At 41.2% G+C, this 16082-nt stretch overlaps 1 protein-coding gene across 1 annotated transcript in view; it reads left to right on the forward strand.

Annotated features, from left to right (window-relative positions):
* Nucleotides 1-383: 383 nt before the first annotated feature.
* mis18bp1 (MIS18 binding protein 1) overlaps nt 384-16082 on the forward strand; it is a 67459-nt gene continuing 51760 nt past the window's right edge. The window contains exons 1-4 of the mRNA XM_067991852.1: nt 384-1105; nt 5842-6000; nt 12014-12534; nt 14271-14347. Of these exons, the coding sequence (XP_067847953.1) occupies nt 526-1105; nt 5842-6000; nt 12014-12534; nt 14271-14347 (1337 nt within the window). The 5' untranslated portion in view covers nt 384-525. The remainder of the gene's footprint in view (nt 1106-5841; nt 6001-12013; nt 12535-14270; nt 14348-16082) is intronic.

Below are 16082 nucleotides of genomic sequence, written 5' to 3' on the forward strand. Positions count from 1 at the left end.
GGTGGGGGGGGTTGGAGGAAAAAGAAAAGATCTGATTAATCATGCTCTACTATGGGTGGGATGGGCTGAATGGCTGCCTTTTGAACTTTATTATGTTAATTGAGTGGAAAATGTGATTCGTAATAAGCATCTATACTGTAATGAGTTGGTAATAGCTATTAAAGCATCCACCTGTTCTCATACTACTGATCAACCTCCTTATCTTCCGTTACCTATTAGCATATAGGTAGTATTCCATTTTTAATAATTTGAATGTGTTATGTAATTGTGTTAATGATAAATGATTTAAGTATTTCTGAATTTTAGTAATTGTGAAAAGCTTTTGAGGAAGCATAGGTAGTTTTGCTAGGTAACTAAAAGTATTGTTTTCTTTACAGCACAGATAATGGATTTTTCATCCAACATGGATATCAACTTTTTGAGACATAGTATTAGTGTGTTGATCATTTACAGATGCATGTGTAAGGTATAAATTCCCAATGTGAAGAGCAGTCAAAGTGAAAAGGAAAATAACCAGATTTCAGTATGGTGTCTGTTACTCCATGCAAAATGAAAGTTCTCAAAAATACTGAAAAGAACAGAGAACAAAAAACAGCCTGGAAAGCAGTACCTCTTCATCAGATTCCAAATGGTACCCCATTAAAAGAGTTACATAAATTTCAGTGTGGTTCAGCAAATACTCAACGAGAGGATATCAACCCAGTGCCTCCAGCCACATTCACGTTAAAAAGTGAGCAAAATTCTCAAATAAATGGTCAACTTCAGTCCACATTGCTGGAAAAAGAGGGGATATTTAATATAATTTCTCCTGAACTCAGTGAAATAATAGTAGATTCTGATTCAACCTCAACATGTGTAAATTTAAACCAGAGCTATGTCAAATTTCATTTAAATCCCGTTGGATCTACATTGATCGAACAAGTAGTCTCCGAGAGTCCTGCCAAAATGTTCCAAAGAATGAAAGGCAAACTTCACTGTGACCATCTTCGGATACCTGAAAATCACCATCGTCAATCACCCCAAAAAACAACTTTTGGTTTAAATGGGGCTGACCAGTGGCCTGTTGCACCTGTGAATGGACAGGTCTTAAAAAGCATCTTTTCAGGTATGAACTAATATTGATTAGATATTGAATATGATCCAGGGCTATGCATATTTAATATCCTGTTTAGCCGATTATATTTTGGTTATTTTGTCACTGAAGCCATTGCTGGTATTCAGCATATACTGGTACTCATACATTTGACGAGACGTTCAGATCTTGTCCTGTATATCATGTTAATAACAAGAAACAAATCTAAATGTCTATACTTAGTTATTACTTTGTTGGATGGGTTTGAATTTTAATGTGAAGTACAAGAGAACAATAAAAAAATTCTTATTTCTGTCCAGTTTAAACTGTTTTTAAAAATTCCCTGATGTGGATTTCTGGATACTCTAAGAATATAAGAAATCGGAGCAGGAGTAGGCCATACAGCCTCTTGAGCCTGTTCCGCCATTCAGTAAGATCATGGCCGATCTTCGACCTCAACTCCACTTTCCCGCCCGATCTTCATACCCCTTGATTCCCCTAGAGTCCAAAAATCTATCGATCTCAGCCTTGAATGTACTCAACGACTGAGTATCCACAGCCCTCTGGGGTAAAGAGATCCTCCGAGTGAAGAAATTCCTCCTCGTCAAGGTCTTAAATGGCCGACCCCTTATTCTGCGTCTATGCCCCCTAGTTCTAAACTCTCCAGGGGAAACAACCTCAGCATCTACCCTGTCAAACCCCCTCAGTATCTTGTATGTTGCATGTTTCAATGAGATGCAGTACTTCTGTCAGAGGAGAATCAGATGCAATCAACACTGAGGAAAGTTGAGTCAACCTGCTTCCCCAAAATGCACACCTCATTTCTAATTTGAAGTGTAATGCCACAAGATCTTGAAACCCTAAATGCAACAAAAATGAATTTTATGTTTGCTTTGTTGATTACTGCTCCACAGTGGCTAGTCATAAGTACTGAGTCTAATAATACCAACAAACTTCTTTCAACTTCCTTAGCTATTTTGACGCCATTCATAGAATATATAGTGCGTTATTTTTTTCTTCCCATGTATAATACTTACATATCTGTATTAAATTTCATTTATCACTGGCAAGCCACTTACATATTATTTCTAACTCATTCCGAACACCAATCTCTGGAGGATGCTCCCTCCCACCCTGACTGACATCACTCCTGAACAAGTACTATGCGCAAATTTCTTAGCCATACCCAGATTTTATTTTGAATTCCCATTGTTTTAAGTATATTGGCAGCCATCCATGTGGAACTTTGCCAATGGCCCTTTGGAAGTCCAGGATACACCATGGAAGTTGGTTAGGCAGATGAAGCAATGTTAAGACACTGTGCCTTTAATGTCCTCAGGATGTTCCAAAGCACTTTGTAACCAATGTACTTCTGAAGTTTAGTCATCGTCATGTAAGTAAACGTGGCATCCAATTTAAGCACTGCAGGGTCCCACAAACCATAATGAAGAAATAACTAGTTAATCTGTTTTGGTAGTGTTTGCGGGATAATTGTTGCCATGACAACTCCCCTGCTCTCTCTTGAATGGTGTCATGAGATCTTTTTCGTCCACCTGAGGCAGATGGGGCCTTGGTTTAATGTTTCAGGTGAAATCATGCACCTTTTCCATTAGTACTACACTGATTATGTGCTCAAGTACTAGTTTACTTACGATTGTTTCTTTCATCCAATATTAATGCAACACTAATTGATGGTTTGCTTTGTCACCTTTTTGAAAATAGGTGCCACCTTAGCTGGTTTCCAATCTCCAGTACCTTGCCAGCATTCAGTTCCTTCAATTCTAACTTTTTATGTCTCTCGGTATCTTAAGATAAATACCATCCATCCTTGAGACTGTTTGAAGATCTTTCAGCTTATAGGGCCTCTATCTCATTGATGGCAGTCATTAGTCCCACTTGAAATATCACTGACAATGGAGGGCATAGTGCTAGTTTCTGCCCTAGTGAATACTGGGAGGAATTGTTGCCTATATAATTATGTCCATCCTTAGTTTTGGCCTGTTTTCATTTAAATGAGTTAGATATAATGTGTAAGTGGCTTGCCAGTGACAAATGAAATTTAATACAGATATGTAAGTATTATACATGGGAAGAAAAAATAATGCACTATATATTCATTAGGGTTCTTGCCTTTTCTCAGACTGCCCTATTATTTAAAGAACTTTGTGCTGTTATATTTTGTTTAGTATCTACAGCTATGCTTATCTTCAGATTCCTCTTTGCCCCATTGACCACATTAATGTGCTTTTGAAAGTTCTTGTGTTAATCACAATGTACCCTCAACATCTCACGCTCCTACACCCACAAAAACCTAGGAGTGGGGTCTGACTTTGATAGATCCTGACCTTGAATTGATGTCTGCCTATGTAAGAAGGAAGGAGCAGAATCTAGAAACAAATGTTGTTGGAAGAGCATGAAGGGAGGGGGCTGGGCATGGGTGAGAGCAGAACCACCAAGGCATAGGACTTGGGATAGGATGGAGTGGGTTAGCTGTCCAGCATGAACTGGATGAAAATAACAACAGCAACTTGTATTTATATAGCACCTTTTAATATAGGAAAACATCCCACAGTGCTTCATAGGAGTTTAGTCAAACATTGACATCAAACAAAGGAGGAGATATTAGGAGGGGTGAATAAAAGCTTGGTCAGTGATCTAGGTTTAAAGGAGGAGAGGTTTAGGGAGGAAAGTCCAGAGTTTAGGACCGAGGCGGCTGAAGGCACAGCTATCAATAGTGGGACAAAGGGAGTGGGGATGCAACAAGGGGTCAGAGTTGGATGAATGCGGAGTTCTGGGAGGGTTGTAGGGCTGGAGGAGGTTATAGAGTTGGGGAGGGATGAGGCCGTGGAGGGCTTTAAGCATGAGGATGAAAATTTTAAATTTGAGGCATTGAGGGACTGGGAGCCAATGTAAGTCAGCGAGCCCAGGAGTGATAGGTGAGTGGGACTTGATGCAGGTAGGATATGGGTAGCAGAGTTTTGGATGAGCTGAAGTTTATCAAGGGTGGGAGATAGTAGGCCGGCCAGGAGAGCTTTGGAATAGTCGAGTCTGGATGTGACAGTGGCATGCTTGAGAGTTTCACCGGCAGATGGCTGAGACGGGCGATGTTATGGAGAGAACGTAGAGATTTGACTCTTAACCATGTGACCAATAATGTATTAAAATATACATTGTTAAAATAAACCAATCGGATCTGCGGGACATGAGAAACAATAACAGACTACAATGTCTACTCTTAGTTCAAGTTATCTGATAACTCAGTTTAAGTTCTAACTTCTTTGCTTGAATTTGGCAAAGTTTTTTTTGTTAGAGTTTCTGCGGATATGTGGAGATATTGGGGTTGTATTCTCTAGAGTTTCGAAGGTTAAGGGGTGATCTGATCGAAGTTTATAAGATATTAAGGGGAACAGATAGGGTGGATAGAGAGAAACTATTTCCGTTGGTTGGGGACTTTAGGAGTAGGGGGCACAGTCTAAAAATTAGAGCCAGACCTTTCAGGAGCGAGATTAGAAAACATTTCTACACACAAAGGGTGGTAGAAGTTTGGAACTCTCTTCCGCAAACGGCAATTGATACTAGCTCAATTGCTAAATTTAAATCTGAGATAGATAGCTTTTTGGCAACCAAAGGTATTAAGGGATATGGGCCTAAGGCAGCTATATGGAGTTAGATCACATCAGCCATGATCTTACCAAATGGCGGAGCAGGCACGAGGGGCTGATTGGCCTACTCCTGTTCCTATGTTCCTATATAAAGAAACCTTATTACTTTTGGCCCTCACTTTTCCATTTTTAGCTAGGTTGTCATCTCTAACCTGGCCAGCTTTGGAATTTTGCAGCTGAGCCACACCGCACAGTTTGGATCAATGTAAAGCTAAAACCATTTGACATCAATACAAATTGTGTAGTGTAACTGGCTTAAGCACTGGGTGTCAATCCCAACAATCTATGGGCCCTCTCAATTTAAGTAGGTGGAATTCAAGGCTAGGACCTTTTCAATGTGGTAAAATTTCTCAGGTGAGTCCTCCAGCCCTTTAGATCAGAGATATCCAATTTTCTGGAGCTGGCAACTAGATAAACCAGTGAGTGTGCCGCACAATTTTGCCCAAATGTGAAAACTTTTGCACAGATAATTCAAGCCCCCTTGCATGAAAATTGCAACACCCTTTAGATAAAAAATAAGTGAACTGCTTCTACCCAAAAATGTGGTACTGCCCATGCAAAAAAAAAAGTTAGACCAGTGAACAAACATTCCATACCTCCCAACACAAAAACATTAGGCCCTTCACCACCGATTGTCCTCACTGCCATCCATCCCCTGCAGCTTAAAAATGGGGCAGATTCAACTTGATCTCTTTAAAATTTCTGAGTTAAAGGATTAACTGTTCCAAATCTACTAATTAGGAATGAGTCCTTTTTAGTCTTCCATGTCCATAAGATTTAAACAGCTGCAGCTCAGATATTCAACTGACACCCTCTTTTCTCATTACGTGCAGAGAGCCTATTTCAACTAGTTCATTTCAGCTCCCGATGAAACTAACCATAGTTGAAACCGGCTTTGTGCATTTAATAGAAGAGCAGGGGCTTGATACAGACAGTCTGTTAGACACTGCCATTTTGGATCATCCTTTATTATTTTTTCTGGATATCTTTCTGAAGATCTATGTTTGCCTATCTGTTTATCTTGAATCAACTGTAATGTTGTATTTGTGTGTTTAATACATCTGCATCTTACGCAAATGTCTAATGTGAACCTGTGGTTTATTGTAGTCCCCACTGTGCCAGGTGGATGCCGCGTTTCACAAAGGAAGAACCATGTTCCTGTGATGCAACAATCCCCAGCCAAAATCTTTTTACAAATGAAACAACAGGTTGAATTAGGCAATCAACGCACACCATTAGCTTCAGTTAAACTTTCAGAACATAAAGGTATAGTCAGTTGGTGTTATTTCTTTTATCGATTTTTGATGTTTCAATTCAATTGAAGTGTTACATTTGACCCAATCCTTAATTTCCTCATTGAAGGATGGAATCTTTTTTGTGCACAACTGCTTTGTGTGGATATGTGGCACTATTTTTGGTCATATATTAACACCAAGCTATGAAGTGATTAAACCAACTCTACCTAAATTGGATGTGTATGAAATTAATTAAAACACACAATGTGCAATGTGTGGGATTATTCCTACTCTCTGCTTTCTATCCTTCAGTCATTTCTATCCATGAGGCCACATTACCTTTTAATATTGTGGGCTTTAATCTCCACAACAAATTTCCCATGTTTGTAGTCGTCGTAATGTAGGGAAATCGGGCAGGCAACTTGCCTATAGCAAAGTCCCACAAACAGCAATGAGATAAATGACCAGATAACCTGTTCTAGTTATGTTGGTTTAGCAATAAATGTCAGCCAGGGCAACTCCCCTGTTTCTCTTCAAATAGTGCCATTGGATCTTTGAGGCCCACCTGAGAGGGCAGACTTGGTTTAACATCTCACCAAAGACTGCACTTCCGAGTGCAGAAATCCCTTAGCACTGCACTGAAGTGTCAGCCTAGATTATGTGCTCAAGTGTCTAGAGTGAGGCTTGAACCCACAACATTCTGACTTGAAGGTGAGTGTTACCACTGAGCCTAGGCTAGCACTTAAATGCTTTTTGAAATTCCAAATATACTACATTCACTATATTCCCTCTGTCTCCATGTGCAAGATAATTTCCTTGAAGAATTCAATTAACTAATCAAACATGACCTCCTTACCAATCCATGCTTACAGTCCCTGATTAGCCCTTACCATTCTAACTGTTCACTAACGTTACCTCTTATGGTCTAGCAGCTATTGTACGTCACAGATAAGACTAATTGATATAAAATCTAGTTTATCTATTTCCATTTTTTTTTAAACAGGGTGGGAACATTCACCACCCTCCATCTAGTTCTGCAACAAGCACAGCCTGTTGATGTGTCAGATGGCATCACTGAATGTGGCCCAGATGTAAAGGAGCGACGCCTGTGAATGAGTTGGGTGGCAATGAGATATCCCTGCATGGGGCCAGCCAGAATTTTTTAAAAATTGCACAGCAAAATCAGGGTCACAGGAACAGGAGAAGTAAACATTTGGGAGGGAAATAAAATCAGCATTGGAGATTGGCCAGCTCCCCTAGAAGTTGAATTCTGTCGCATTGCTGGAAGACAGTTTTAATGGCCATTAGGGTGGGAGAACTAAAATGTAATGACTGTTTAGTATAATGGTAATTTTAACCAATGTGACAACTGATCCATTAGAAGTAATGTAACCAGACATAATTTCAGGAATTACATAAGTGATCAGTATTTCAGTGTATAATAAAAGTCACGACATAGGAAATGTTTTTTTTTATTCGTTCATGGGATGTGGGCATCGCTGGCGAGGCCAGCATTTATTGCCCATCCCTAATTGCCCTTGAGAAGGTGGTGGTGAACCGCTGCAGTTTGTGTGGTGAAGGTTCTCCCACAGTGCTGTTAGGAAGGGAGTTACAGGATTTTGACCCAGCGACGATGAAGGAACAGCGATATATTTCCAAGCCGAGATGGTGTGTGACTTGGAGGGGAACGTGCAGGTGGTGTTGTTCCCATGCGCCTGCTGCTCTTGTCCTTCGAGGTGGTAGAGGTCGCGGGTTTGGGCGGTGCTGTCGAAGAAGCCTTGCCGAGCTGCTGCAGTGCATCCTGTGGATGGTACACATTGCAGCCACTGCGCGTCGGTGGTGAAGGGAGTGAATGTTTAGGGTGGTGGATGGGGTACCAATCAAGCGGGCTGCTTTGTCCTGGATGGTGTTGAGCTTCTTGAATGTTGTTGGAGCTTCACTCATCCAGGCAAGTGGAGAGTATTCCATCACACTCCTGACTTGTGCCTTGTAGATGGTGGAAAGGCTTTGGGGAGCCAGGAGGTGAGTCACTTGCCGCAGAATACCCAGCCTCTGACCTGTATTTATACGGCTGGTCCAGTTAAGTTTCTGGTCAATGGTGACCCCCAGGATGTTGATGGTGGGGGATTCGGCGATGGTAATGCCGTTGAATGTCAAGGGTAGGTGGTTAGACTCTCTCTTGTTGGAGATGGTCATTGCCTGGCACTTGTCTGGTGCGAATGTTACTTGCCACTTATGAGCCCAATCCTGGATGTTGTCCAGGCCTTGCTGCATGCAGGCTCAGACTGCTTCATTATTTGAGGGGTGTAATCATCAGCGAACATCCCCATTTCTGACCTTATGATGGAGCGAAGGTCATTGATGAAGCAGCTGAAGATGGTTGGGCCTAGGACACTGCTCTGAGGAACTCCTGCAGCAATGCCCTGGGGCTGAGATGATTGGCCTCCAACAACTACTACCATCTTCCTTTGTGCTAGGTATGACTCCAGCCACTGGAGAGTTTTCCCCCTGATTCCCATTGACTTCAATTTTACTAGGGCTCCTTGATGCCACACTCGGTCAAATGCTGCCTTGATGTCAAGGGCAGTCACTCTCACCTCATCTCTGGAATTCAGCTTTTTTGTCCATGTTTGGATCAAGGCTGTAATGAGGTCTGGAGCCGAGTGGTCCTGGCGGAACCCAAACTGAGCATCGGTCAGCAGGTTATTGGTGAGTAAGTGCCGCTTGATAGCACTGTCGACGACACCTTCCATCACTTTGCTGATGATTGAGAGTAGACTGATGGGGCGGTAATTGGCCGGATTGGATTTGGCCTGCTTTTTGTGTACAGGACATAACTGGGCAATTTTCCACATTGTCGGGTAGATGCCAGTGTTGTAGTTGTACTGGAACAGTTTGGTTAGAGGCGCAGCTAGTTCTGGAGCACAAGTCTTTAGCACTATAACCGGGATATTTTCGGGGCCCATAGCCTTTGCTGTATCCAGTGCACTCAGCCGTTTCTTGATATCACATGGAGTGAATCGAATTGGCTGAAGACTGACTTCTATAATGGTGGGGATATCGAGAGGAGGCTGAGATGGATCATCCACTCAGCACTTCTGGCTGAAGATGGTTGCAAACCCTTCAGCCTTGTCTTTTGCACTCACATGCTGGACTCAGCCATCATTGAGGATGGGGATGTTTGCAGAGCCTCCTCCTCCCGTTAGTTGTTTAATTGTCCACCACCATTCACGACTGAATGTGGCAGGACTGCAGAGCTTTGTTCTGATCCGTTGGTTGTGGAATCGCTTAGCTCTGTCTATAGCATGTTGCTTCCGCTGTTTAGCATGCATGTTGTCCTGAGTTGTAGCTTCACCAGGTTGGCACCTCATTTTTAGGTACGCCTGGTGCTGCTCCTGGCATGCTCTTCTACACTCCTCATTGAACCAAGGTTGATCCCCTAGCTTGTTGGTAAAGGTAGAGTGAGGAATATGCCAGGCCATGAGGTTACAGATTGTGCTGGAATACAATTCTGCTGCTGATGGCCCACAGCACCTCATGGATGCCCAGTTTTGAGCTGCTAGATCTGTTCTGAATCTATCCCATTTAGCATGGTGGTAGTGCCACACAACACGTTGGATGGTGTCCTCAGTGCGAAGATGGGACTTCATCTCCACAAGGACTGTGGCGGTGTTCACTCCTACCAATACTGTCATGGACAGATGCATTTGTGACGGGTAGATCGGTGAGGACGAGGTCAAGTAAGTTTTTCCCTCGTGTTGGTTTGCTCACCACCTGCCGCAGGCCCAGTCTGGCAGCTATGTCCTTCGGGACTCGGCCAGCTCGGTCAGTAGTGGTGCTACCGAGCCACTCTTGGTGATGGACATTGAAGCCCCCCACCCAGAGTACATTCTGTGCCCTTGCTACCCTCAGTGCATCCTCCAAGTGGTGGTCAACATGGAGGAGGACTGATTCATCAGCTGAGGGAGGGCTGTGGGTGTTAATCACAGCAGGAGGTTTCCTTGCCCTTGTTTGACCTGATGCCATGAGATTTCATGGGGTCCAGAGTCAATATTGAGGACTCCCAGGGCCACTCCCTCCTGACTGTATATCACTGTACCGCCACCTTTGGTGGGTCTGTCCTGCCGGTGGGACAGGACATACCCAGGGATGGTGATGGAAGAGTCTGGGATGTTGGCTAAAAGGTATGATTTTGTGAGTATGGCTATGTTAGGCTGTTGCTTGACTAGTCTGTGGGACAGCTCTCCCAATTTTGGCACAAGTCCCCAGATGTTAGTGAGGAGGACTTTGCAGGGTCAACTGGGCTTGGTTTGCCTTTGTCGTGTCTGGTGCCTAGTGGTCTGATGCCGGGTGGTCCATCCGGTTTTATTCTTAATATGACTTTTCTTAGCGAGATTTTACAACTGAGTGGCTTGCTAGGCCATTTCAGCGGGCAATTAAGAATCAACCACATTGCTGTGGGTCTGGAGTCTCATATAGGTCAGACTGGGTAAGGACGTCAGGTTTCCTTCCCTAAAGGACATAGGAAATGTGTGCAGTTGGAAGAAATACAGCTCTGTTTTCCTGCAATTATGAGTCCTTCCTTCCCAATTGTTCAGCAGGTTTATGCAATGAGTAGCTGAGCTGTGCAGACCAAGTCTCCAGGATCGATCTTTGGTCTGCTGAATTAACCAATCTCAGCTGGGTGGCAGTGAGGGAAGTACAATAGGTCTTAGCATCCCCCATTAGGGGAGGAACTATTGGCTAAGTTCCTGCTCCTAATTGATCAGTAATCCCTCCTGGAAGTGTATGTGTGTTGGCTTGCAACCATGGGACAGTGGCCAGCAAGAGGTCTACTCCTTTGGAAGGGGAGAAAATTGGCACAAACAGTAGTATTACTACTACTTGTTCTTTTCAATGTGCAGCATCAATAGGGCTCATTTCTTTGTGATGGCTATTTTATTTGCTTTTAACCTTCAAATTGACTATCCCTCTGTGGTGTCCTTCATATGCAGTGACTTGTATTCCACTGTTTAGCCTATATATTGTAACATTCTATTGGCTTTGTTGATTACTGCTCTGCATTGGTTAGATGATTTGAGTAACAAGTCTACTAAGACCATGCTCCATGCATGGTCTTTTCAACACCATGCATGGAGCACACATGTTGCCCATTTTTCATTTCTATGTGTAGTACTTTACATTTGCCTGTATTAAACTTCATCTGCCATTTTTCTGGCCACTTAAATGTTTTGTCCAGCTCATTCTGTAATTTCTGAGCTGTCTCCTTTGATTTCACCACTCCTCCTATTTGACCAATTTGCATTGAATTTGTGAGTCCAAATCATTGATGTAAATTAGAAACACTCATGGTCCCAACACCAATCCCTATGGCACCCCTCTCAGTATTTCCCCCATCCCAACATAACTCTTCTAATAAGTATGGGTTGTTTTCTGCCCTTCAGACAATTTCTTATCCATTCTCAAGATCTATCTTAAATCTAGTGTTTTGAGTTTAGCTAATAGCCTCTTGTGTGGAATTTTGTCATGCCTTCTGGAAATCTAATTACAACATGTCGTGAGGCTTACCACTTGGGAAGTTACTTCGTCAAAGACGTCAAGGAGATTGGTCAGGCAGGGTATTCTCCTTCTGAATCCATGTTGACTGCTGTTAATTAAGTTGATGTACTGATAATGAAGTTTGCATCTGATCGATTCCACTATTTTACACTGGATTGCAGTAAGATTAATGGATCTGTAGTTGCCTGACTTTGATTTGTCACCCTTTTTGACTGGGCACCACGTTAACCAAACTGTTTCCAAACTGCTAGTATTCCCTGTGTCCAGTGTCTCCATGTAATTGTCAATACCTCAAACATCTCTCTAGTCTCTCTCAGCACAGTGGGATACAATTTATCTCTGGGTATGAATTGTGTTTGAGTCCTTTAAGCCTGTTTGGGACTTCTTGTTATTCTAATAGCAGACATTTGGTGTTTTTTGAGGTTTTACTGGATCCTCCATATATTTGCCCTAGTACCTAATGATTTTTATACTTTGGATAATAGTGAGATTACTACACGGTGACCAACATGGAGCATCAGTTTCAGCAACAAGAGTGTCAAATAAACTAAGCACTTACGAGCCCACAGAAAACATAGAAGAACTGCAGAAAAACACGAGGATGTCCGATGTTGATAGCACTGTCAACAAATTTAAAAACTGGAACACGTTTCCAAAGACAGTGGATACTGATAATGGCAATGATGGTGATGATGAAAAGTCTCGGGACACCGTGCTGAACACAGCAGATTCAGTTTCTGCCAGTATCAATACCAACTACACAAGAAGTGAAATCCAGAACATCATAGATTTGAGTGCTACCTCTTTGCAAATATATGCCCATCCAGATAAAGGAATAATGAAAACAAGATCTAAGCACTCCGAAAGAGCAAATAATGGTATTGAAGAGTGTAAGGAGTTGTGTACCATCTTGCTGAGATCACCGAAGATCAGTATACCTAGAAAACAAGGAGCAGAAGTTGTAAAATCGAAACCTGACAATGTTGATAGCCCCAAAAGAAAATTGGTAAGCAAAATAAACAGCTACAAATAGAAGTCAATTGTCTGCATAAATATATGCATTTATTTTTGAGAATTTTATACACTGTTGTAAAGGTTTTTCTGTTGTAGATGGTAAATGTTGAGGTCTGTATGGTTCATTGGGAATTGGTATAACAGATTAAATATTTTAGCAATATATGCACTTGTAATGAAACAGCGTTCTAGATTTTGCAATCATTAGTTTACATACAATTTAAGATTCATAAATGAAAAAATATGTAGCCCTCATAACGTGGCATGTAGAATATATGTAATTGATGAAATATTGAGCAAAACTATACTAAGACGATAGTTTTCAACCCTCAGTTATTAGCCGTTGGGAAAAGGCAATTGATAAGTAATTCTAAACACTGCTCATTGTTATACCTCCAACTGAAACACTTCCTGTGCATTTCATCAGATTGCTAAGTTTTCTGATACATAACAGTACCTTCCATAAAGAACCATCCTTTTGCATGAAAATATCATTACAGTTTTTTTAAAATATTGGTTGCTCAGTATATCTCTGCAAGAACACCACCATTAAGATCTGCTTTCTCCCTGTTAGTTCCTCTGCAAGGATAGATTAGAGACTGGTGAATAGATCACATTTCACACTCTCTAGCCAATGCTTGTTCCTCTGCCAGAGTTATATATAAAAAAAAAGTCGAAATGGTGAGCATAACTTATATCGTTTTGTCCCTTCCCCAAATATTTTCCTGAATGTTATGGCTTTATGAGCTCTGGGCCTTTGCTCAAATGGCAATTTTAATGTGTGAATAGATGGTGAATGTTGGCAGACCATTCAATTCTGGAAGAGTTGAGCCTAATTTTGTCCTCACCTATACACCCCAGTTTGCAGTTGGGGTAACGATCAATAGTCAGAACTCTGCTGGAAGGTGGGGGAGAGAAAATGAGCAATTAAAATCCCATTATTGGAAACAGAAAATGCTAGAAATACTCAGCAAGTCAAGCAGCATGCTTGGAGCGAATAGAGGACTTGCCTGACCTACTGAGTGTTTCCAGCATTTTCTGTTTTTGTTTGATTTCCAGTAGCTATAGATTTTTACCTCCCATTATTGGAGTTTAACAACATCCTGATTGTATGAGAGTTGAGTGCTCCCATTTCAATATGGAAATCCTGTAAAAGAAAGGAGCTACTGAAATACGTGTAATCCTGCAAAGTCAAATATCTCCTAATAAGTCTAGAAAGAATGAGATATGATAAAGAGAGAGTAATTTATGTTAAAGGTGGGGATTATATCACTGTTAAATTATCCTCCTTTAGCATATGAATAGGGAAGACCACACTTCTGCTTATATAGAGCAGAATTAAGCACATCTCAATATTTCACACCACTATTGATAGCCACTCATTTAAACACTATCGTCCTGTTCTCTCAGATCAATGTTATGGTATGAAATCATCAGGACCTTTCTGGATGGAAATAGTAGATTATTCAAGAGGGGTACTAGAGATAGACGTTGACTGACTGGTGACCTACAATGTGTATTCTGAGTAAAATATTAGTAGCCATGCAAAGTCAGCCCCACCAGCAGCAGAGGATCAATGGATAATTCACTGGGTATCTCTTAAAGGAGAACTCTAAGCTCTAAATAATTGGTTATTTAAGAATCTTTATTATCTGGTTGACAATTAGTTTTGTAATTTTTTTTTAATGATGACTTTTGTAATTATGCTTGTTTTCTTTAAATATATAGGAAATGAGGATTACTCTTACTAAATGGATCGTCCAGCAAATAAAAGACAGTAATGAGATTTGTGTTGAAGGAAAAAGGTAGCTTCCTTTACTTTAGAAACAAAACAAAAAATTGAATTTTGAAGAGCGCTGCACTTTTTTTCACCAGCTTTTTCCCCCTCCCCTGTCCTGAAGTGCCTCACTTGTGGCCACTCCATGTGTGAACCTAGATATTGATTGTCAACCGGTTATTCAAGCAAAGGGGGTGTCACAGCAGAGCCTAATCTTATCTCCACTTGACATCCAGGAGGAAGTCGCTATTATTTTGATCAGGACTAGATATTCTGGCCAATTTTCCCTAATCCATGGTGGTGAGGACAATTTTAGCACTCCTACTGTCAAGTTGAGATCAGTTAACATAGCCCTCGGATTGAACCTGGGATCTTCTAGGTATTTATGGCTGAGGTAAACACTAATTTAATAAGCTGAAGCATTGGGTTAGCAAATGGTTGCATGTTAAACGGTTTTTACTTTCTAGTCAAAAATATTTCACCAATATTTTTATCAGCAATGTACTGTAAAACTAGGGAAATGTTTCTATCTAAGGAAACTGAAGGAGTTGAGGTACAAACATCCTATTTATAGAATATGTTCAACAGTAGCCTTGGGCACCAAATATTGCAAAACAGGAGTGTTTTTGTCTCTTTCCCCCAGTTTACCAAGGATCATTACATCTTCCCCTAATGTTAGATTATTGTGCTTCATAGAAATTTGGGGTTGGTGTTCTTTGCTGTGAAGTCTTGTCTATGAACTAAATAGAAGTAAGTATAGGCATAGTAACTTTTCATTATTTTCCATAGTGCTTTCTGTGTCAAATACATGAGTTGGCCTGCAATTTTGCCTGTGTGAAACAAAAGAATGATTTTCTGAAATAACATTGTATGTTTGGAGGGAGAGGACACAGGGTATTGTTTGTCCTAGCTTGGTGATATAATTGTCGCAAAATGTTTGCTACTGTCATCGTTCTATAAAGAGAGAAAATATGTTGTACTTAAAATAGTTTGATATATAATAATGACTTGGGCGTACAGAGCACAATTTCAAAATTTGCATGTGACACAAAACTTGGAAGTGTAGCAAACAGTGAGGAGAATAGTAATAGACTTCAAGAGGACATAGACAGGCTGGTGGAATGGGCGGACACGTGGCAGATGATATTTAATGGAGAGAAGTGTGAAGTGATACATTTTGGCAGGAAGAACAAGGAGAGGCAATATAAACTAAAGGGTACAATTCTAAATGGGGTGCAGGAACAGAGAGACCTGGGGGTATATGTGCACAAATCTTTGAAGGTGGCAGGACAGGTTGAGCGGTTTTTAAAAAATGCATATGGGATCCTGGGTTTTATAAATAGAGGCACAGAGTACAAAAGCAAGGAGGTTATGTTGAACCTTTATAAAACACTGGTTTGGCCACAACTGGAGTATTGTGTCCAATTCTGGGCACTGCACTTTAGGAAGGATGTGAAAGCCTTAGAGGGGGTACAGAAAAGATTGACTAGAAAGGTTCCAGGGATGAGTTAGACTGAAGAAGCTGCAGTTGTTCTCTTTAGAGTAGAGAAGGTTAAGAGGAGATTTGATAGAAGTGTTCAAAATCATGAAGGGTTTAAATAAAGTATATAAAAAGAAACTGTTCTCATTGGTGGAAGGGTCGAGACCAGAGGACACAGATTTAAGGTGATTGGCAAAAGAACCAAAGGGAACGTGAGGAAAAACTTTCTTATGCAGCGAGTAGTCACATCTGGAATGTGCTGCCTGAAAAGGTGGTGGAAGCA

Source organism: Heptranchias perlo, chromosome 10, assembly GCF_035084215.1.
Source record: "Heptranchias perlo isolate sHepPer1 chromosome 10, sHepPer1.hap1, whole genome shotgun sequence".
Classification (NCBI taxonomy): domain Eukaryota; kingdom Metazoa; phylum Chordata; class Chondrichthyes; order Hexanchiformes; family Hexanchidae; genus Heptranchias; species Heptranchias perlo.